The sequence below is a fragment of the Theropithecus gelada genome, unplaced genomic scaffold, assembly GCF_003255815.1.
Source record: "Theropithecus gelada isolate Dixy unplaced genomic scaffold, Tgel_1.0 HiC_scaffold_1458, whole genome shotgun sequence".
NCBI classification, from domain to species: domain Eukaryota; kingdom Metazoa; phylum Chordata; class Mammalia; order Primates; family Cercopithecidae; genus Theropithecus; species Theropithecus gelada.
The window spans coordinates 1-7,195 of record NW_020256282.1 but is presented as its reverse complement, the minus strand read 5'-3'; the positions used below and the strand labels follow the sequence as shown (position 1 = coordinate 7,195).

The window sequence follows — 7,195 nt, the reverse complement described above, 5'->3', positions numbered from 1 at the left end:
CCAGCTTCCCCATTGCCCCTCTATATCTCCCAGTGCCCAGCCTTGGACACACCCTGGCCAGAGCCAGCTGTTTGCAGACCTGAGCCGAGAGGAGCTGACAGCTGTGATGCACTTTCTGACCCAGCGACTGGGGCCAGGGCTGGTGGATGCGGCCCAGGCCCGGCCCTCGGACAACTGTGTCTTCTCAGTGGAGCTACAGCTGCCTCCCAAGGCTGCAGCCCTGGCTCACCTGGACAGGGGGGGCCCCCCACCTGCCCGGGAGGCACTGGCCATCGTCTTCTTTGGCAGGCAACCCCAGCCCAATGTGAGTGAGCTGGTGGTGGGGCCACTGCCTCACCCTTCCTACATGCGGGACGTGACCGTGGAGCGTCATGGAGGCCCCCTGCCCTATCACCGACGCCCCGTGCTGTTCCGAGAGTACCTGGACATAGACCAGATGATCTTCGACAGAGAGCTGCCCCAGGCTTCTGGGCTTCTCCACCACTGTTGCTTCTACAAGCACCAGGAACGGAACCTGGTGACAATGAACACGGCTCCCCGTGGTCTGCAATCAGGGGACCGGGCCACTTGGTTTGGCCTCTACTACAACATCTCAGGGGCTGGGTTCTTCCTGCACCCCGTGGGCTTGGAGCTGCTAGTGAACCACAAGGCCCTGGACCCTGCCCGTTGGACCATCCAGAAGGTGTTCTATCAAGGCCACTACTACGACAGCCTGGCCCAGCTGGAGGCCCAGTTTGAGGCCGGCCTTGTGAATGTGGTGCTGATCCCAGACAATGGCACAGGTGGGTCCTGGTCCCTGAAGTCCCCTGTGCCCCCGGGTCCAGCTCCCCCTCTGCAGTTCCATCCCCAGGGCCCCCGCTTCAGTGTCCAGGGAAGTCGAGTGGCCTCCTCACTGTGGACTTTCTCCTTTGGTCTCGGAGCATTCAGCGGCCCAAGGATCTTTGACGTTCGCTTCCAAGGGGAGAGGGTGGCCTATGAAGTCAGTGTCCAGGAGGCTTTGGCCATCTATGGAGGCAATTCTCCTTCTGCTCTACGAAGCCGGTACATAGATAGCGGCTTTGGCTTGGGCCACTTCTCCACGCCCCTGACCCGTGGGGTGGACTGCCCCTACCTGGCCACTTATGTGGACTGGCACTTCCTTTTCGAGTCCCAGGCCGCCAAGACAATACGTGATGCCTTTTGTGTATTTGAACACAACCAGGGCCTCCCCCTGCGGCGACACCACTCAGATCTCTACTCCCACTACTTTGGGGGCCTTGCAGAAATGGTGCTGGTCGTCAGATCTGTGTCCACTATGCTCAACTATGACTATGTGTGGGATACAGTCTTCCACCCTAATGGGGCCATAGAAGTCAGACTCCACACCACCGGCTACATCAGCTCAGCATTCCCCTTTGGTGCTGCCCAGAGGTATGGGAACAAAGTTTCAGAGCTCACCCTGGGCACGGCCCACACCCACAGCGCCCACTTCAAGGTGGACCTGGATGTAGCAGGTAAGGCATCCTGGCAGAGGCAAAGGTGCCGGAGGGGTGAGCTGAAGTCTCCATGCCTAGCTTTAAAAGTTTTCTTTGGGCTGGGTATGGTGGCTTATGCCTATAAGCCCCACACTTTGGAAGTCTGAGGTGGGCAGATCACTTGAGGTCAGGAGTTCAAAACCAGCCTGGCCAACATGGCGAAATCCTGTCTGTACCAAAAGTACAAAAATTAGCTGGGCATGGGTACACCTGTAATCCTAGCTACTCAGGAGGCTGAGGCAAGAGAATCACTTGAATCTGGGAGTCAAGAGGTTGCAGTGAGCTGAGATCGAGCCACTGCGCTCCATCCTGCATGACAACCAGACTTTGTCTCAAAAAAAAAGTCTTCCATAGTTAAAAAAATTACCTCTGTGATTATAGAATCTATTATATTGTATACTATGTATAAATATGATATACTGATCGAAGTATTTAGATTTCTATACTCAAATGTTATCATAATGTACCTATGTTTTGTCACTTCTGTTTTTTCACATAACAACATTTTTCAAGCAAGCAACAAAAATGTATGAATGCACACTTGTGCCAAGCACCCCACTATGCAGTTTAACAAAAGAAACAACAGTGTTGCTCTCAGGTGGTTTACATTCTTTTTTTCATCTCTTTTCTTTTTTCTTTTTTGAGACAGGGTCTCTATCACCCAGGCTGGAATGAGGTAGTGTGACCATAGCTCACTACAACCTCCAACTAACTGGGCTCATGTGATCCTCTCACTTCGATCTCCCAAAATGCTGGGATTATAAGTGTAAACCACCATGCTCAGCCCTTATCATTTTTTGGTGGTGAGAACACTTAAACTCTACTCTTCGCAATTTTCCAGAATATATAATACATTGTTATTAACTATAGTCACCGTGTTGTACAATAGATCTCTTTGGGATTTCTGCTGTTGTTTGAAACAGGGTCTTACTCTGTCAACCAGGCTGGAGTGCAATGGTATAGCTCACTGTAGCCTCAACTTACTGAGCTCAAGCAATCCTCCCAATTCAGCCTCCTGAGTATCTGGGACTGTGGGCACATGCCACCACACTCAGCTAATTTAAGTTTTTTTGTTTTTTGTTTTTTTTTTAATAGAGATGGGGATCTCACTATGTTGCCAAGGCTGGTCTTGAACTCCTGGGCTCAAGCAATCCTCCCTCCTCAGCCTCCCAAAGTGCTGGGATTACAGGCATGAGCCACCATGTCCAATAGATCTCTTGAACTTCTGAAATTTTTTATTCATTGAGCTACATCTCCCCAACTCCACCCTCCTTAAGGCACTGGTAACCACCATTCTACTTCCTACTGCTATGAGTTCAACTTTTTTTTAGATTCCACATATAAGTGAGATCATATAGTGTTGTCCTTCTGTGTCTGACTTATTTAATTAACATAATGTCCCCTAGGTTCATCCATGTTGTTGCAATGAGATTTTCTTCTTTTAAGGCTGAATAGTATTTCATCATGTAGATATACCACATTTTCTTAATCCTTAAAAGTTTTCCTTATTCCTTATACATTTATTAATTGGAATTTTCCATAAAGAAGAGTTGTCCTTCCTTTTTATTTCTGTTTTCAATTATTTATTCAAATTGTATAGACTCATGGTTTTTTATTGTACTTTAAGGGTTATAATGGAGTACTATCATTTACTTTGTTCCTTACATTTTTCCAACTCTGGCCATTGGGAGGTCCTTCAGATTAGTTCCTATGTCCTTTTCACATACCTCCACGCTTTTTTGAGCCCTTCCTTACTTTCTGGCACCCAAAAATGTTTCATCTGGCATTTCCCCTGCTCCTACCCTGGAATCAACCTTGTCTGCAAGGAGATCAGGTTCACTTTATTGGAGAATGGTATTTAGAAACCAATATCTGGGCACCAAGTGTGCTCATCATTACTGGGATGTCATTGCTTTTAGGCCCTCTCAGTAGATTTAGCTAGAAAATTCAAGCATATATTCCAACCAACCCATACACACACATCTATCTTTATCTCTGTATTAAATGAGGACAACTTTTAAAACACTTGGAATAGTGCCTGACACATAGCGGGCCCTTGAGAAATACTAGGTATTGTTGTGATTAGCCACAGGAGCCTACTTGTGTGTGTGCACCATAGAGAACTCTTAGTCTGTGGCTGGGCGCAGTGGCTCACACCTGTAATCCCAGCACTTTGGGAGGCTGAGGTGGGTGGATCACCTGAGGTCAGGAGATTGAGACCAGCCCGGCCAACATGGAGAAACCCCGTCTCTACTAAAAATACAAAAATCAGCTGGGCATGTTGGTGTGTGCCTGTAATCCCAGCTATTCTGGAGGCTGAGGCAAGAGAATCACTTGAACCTGGGAGGTAGAGGTTGCAGTGAGCCCAGATCATGCCACTGTACTCCATCCTGGGCAACAAGAGCAAAACTCTGTCAAAAAAAAGAAAAAAGAAAAAAAAAAAACCTCTTAGTTTGCAATTGTCAGCTAAGGGTGGAAACACTGGGATATGGATTAGGGGCAGTGAATCTACAAAAGGAAACTAAGGGTTTGCTGAATCAGTCTCTCCTCTCTCCTGGTCTTTGGAAGGTGCAGAGGGAACTACCAGCATGTTTTGATTTATTGCTCCTTGTCTCAGATCACTTAACTTGACTCCTAATGTGGGACCTAGTTGGACTCAAATAAAATCATTCAGACTCCAAAAGTTCAGGAAACAGATTGTGTCTTAACCCCTGCTCCCTGCTCCCTGCCAAGTTTCAAACATGAAAGGTACCTCCAAGCCCCAGCAGCATCGGGCCCAGCGTTGGTTTTCCTTCCCCTTGGTCCCCACATCTGCTGTTCTTGTGTTGTGGTGTCTCTCTATGCTGTCTTCCTCTATGTGCTGATGTGTGGGCAGTGTAAGGCCAGACTAAGACCCAGGTCCCCAGCACTGCCATGATATTAACCGTGTGTCCTTGCTGACCAACCAAGGTACATTATTGAATGCTCTAAACCTCAGTTGTCCCATCTGTAAAATGGAGACAATGATAGTTCCTCCTTTTTGAGATTGTTGGAAAAGTGAAAGCATGAATACACAGAAGGCACTCAGCATGCTGCCTACACAGCTCCTTCAGGTTCAGTCAATGTGCGGCTTATTTTCATGATAAGGCAGTCCTGGCAATGCCACAGGGCTTCACATGTGAGGGGAAGTCTTCAGGTCAGAGGGAGTGCCACCCCGCCCATTGCCCACAAGGTTGTTCCAACCTCAGGTAAACACCCTCCCATGCAGCCCCTCAGAGGGAGGAGATTGGTGGAGGCCCAGTCACAAGGCATCTGGGATTATTACCAGAGAAGAGAGTAGAGAGAAAGACCTCCTCCAAATCCCTGGACTGGGGTTATCTTGCAGAGAGGGAAGAGAAGCAGGGGCACACTCAGTTCTGGGCTGCTCTTTTGCCCCCACTCTGAAGCCAGGTGGAGGCAGAGTCCAGAGGGGCCAAGGCAATTGCATGACAGGCCCTCCCCCATCCCACCCTGAGCAGGACTAGAGAACTGGGTCTGGGCCGAGGATATGGCCTTTGTCCCCATGGCTGTGCCGTGGAGCCCTAAGCACCAGATGCAGAGGATGGAGGTGACCCGGAAGCTGCTGGAGACGGAGGAGCAGGCCACCTTCCCCATGGAAGGTGCAACCCCTCGCTACCTGTACCTGGCCAGCAACCACAGCAACAAGTGGGGTCACCCCCGGGGCTACCGCATCCAGGTGCGCAGCTTTTCTGGGGAGCCGCTACCCCAGAACAGCTCCATGGAGAGAGGCTTCAGCTGGGGGAGGTGAGTGGTTGGCGGTCAGGAGGGAGTGGGGCAGGTAGAATGGATGAAGGGCTCCACACTGTTCCACCTCCCACAGGTACACACACACACACACACACACACACATTCCTGTGGCCACAATCTGTAGCCACTCAAAACAAAGCCTAATGGGTGGGTGGAGGAATGCTGAGATATGAGGCATTGAAGCAAATCTAGGAAAATATTAGTGGTAGACGCTAGACTTGAGTATGTGGATGTTCACATACAATTCTTCCAATTTTTCTGTATGTTTAAAATGTTCACATTAAAGGTTGGAGGAAAAGAACAGTGAGATAGGAGCACAGATTGGAGGGAGGATTCCCTAAAATCTAGGTATTTGGGATACTGAACTTGACCTAGGATGGGAAAGAGGCCATGTCCATATGTGATTCCAAGGCCCAGGCTCAACATCATGCTCTGATCCAGATGGATGGATGAGCAACATTCCTACCTGAAGTTTGCTGGGCCAGTGATGTTTAAGGTACAGGACAGCGGACAAGTCGGGAAGTCTACAGATGAGAGAGAGAGAGAGAGAGAGAGAGGCAAGGAGAACTGGACAGAGATGATACAGAGGCTCAATACTCTAAGACTTCGGGGCTCATTTCCCCCTTGTGTTTGTTCACTCTTCAGTGCAGCCTCAGGCAGTGGAATGGTTGATGAACTTGTCGGTCTAATCAAAAACTCCTGTAGGTACCAGCTGGCGGTAACCCAGCGGAAGGAGGAGGAGCCCAGTAGCACCAGCATCTACAATTTGAATGACCCTTGGACACCCACTGTGGACTTCACTGACTTCATCAACAATGAGACCATTGCAGGGCAGGTCAGTTGCATGGAGTGGTGAGCAGGCAGCTGGGGAGGAGGAGAGGAGTCAGGGGGACAAGACGAGCCACTTCACTGCCTCAGGAGCCAGATTCCTCAGGGACCTTCAGAACCCACTAAGAATGAAACTTCGGCCGGGTACAGTGGCTCATGCCTATAATCCCACCCAGCACTTTAGGAGGCCGAAGCAGGTGGGTCTCTTGAGGTCAGGAATTCGAGACCAGCCTGGTCAACATGGTGAAACCCCATCTCTACTAAAAATACAAAAATGAGCAGAGTGTGGTGGCGCGTGCCTGTAATTCCAGCTATTCGGGTGCCTGAGGCTTGAACCCAGGAGGTGGTGATTGCAGTGAGTCGAGATCACACCACTGCACTCCAGCCCGGGTAACAGAGCGAGACTCTGTCTCAAAAAAAAAACAAAAAACAAAAAACAAAAAGAAGAAGAAAAGAAACTTTATGACTTCACATTTTTCCTGAGGAACTAAGAACATATAGGTGGGTGAGCTGACTCCCTATCTGCAAGGTCACTGCGAGGGCAGGGCACATTCTCAGCAAAGCCAGACCTCGTGACCCTCTTTCTTCTCCCCTGCTAGGACTTGGTGGCCTGGGTGACAGCTGGTTTTCTGCACATCCCACATGCAGAGGACATTCCTAACACGGTGACTGTGGGGAACGGCGTGGGCTTCTTCCTCCGACCCTACAACTTCTTTGACGAAGACCCCTCCTTCTACTCTGCCGACTCCATCCACTTCCGAGGGGACCAGGATGCTGGGGCCTGTGAGGTCAACCCCCTGGCTTGCCTGCCCCAGGCTGCTGCCTGTGCCCCCGACCTCCCTGCCTTCTCCCACGGGGGCTTCTCTCACAACTAGGCGGTCCCTGGGATGGGGCATGTGGCCAAGGGCTCCAGGGCCAGGGTGTGAGGGACGGGGAGCAGCTGGGCACTGGGCCGGCAGCCTGGTTCCCTCTTCCCTGCGCCAGGACCCTCTTTCTTCCACTGCCCTGCCTCGCATCCCCTCTATGCCAGGAGCCTCCTGACCCTGTGATGCCTGACACAGGGGACA

The 7,195-nt window shown here is 50.3% G+C and overlaps 1 protein-coding gene across 1 annotated transcript; it reads left to right on the top strand.

Moving 5' to 3' along the window:
• Positions 1–4: 4 nt before the first annotated feature.
• On the top strand, positions 5–7,189 carry LOC112616946 (membrane primary amine oxidase-like; the record flags this gene model as incomplete). The annotated part of the gene is made up of 4 exons (XM_025373695.1): positions 5–1,493; positions 5,012–5,297; positions 6,006–6,135; positions 6,728–7,189. Coding segments are annotated over 4 exons (2,181 nt in total), but the record flags the coding sequence as incomplete, so codon positions are not given.
• Positions 7,190–7,195: the final 6 nt, after the last annotated feature.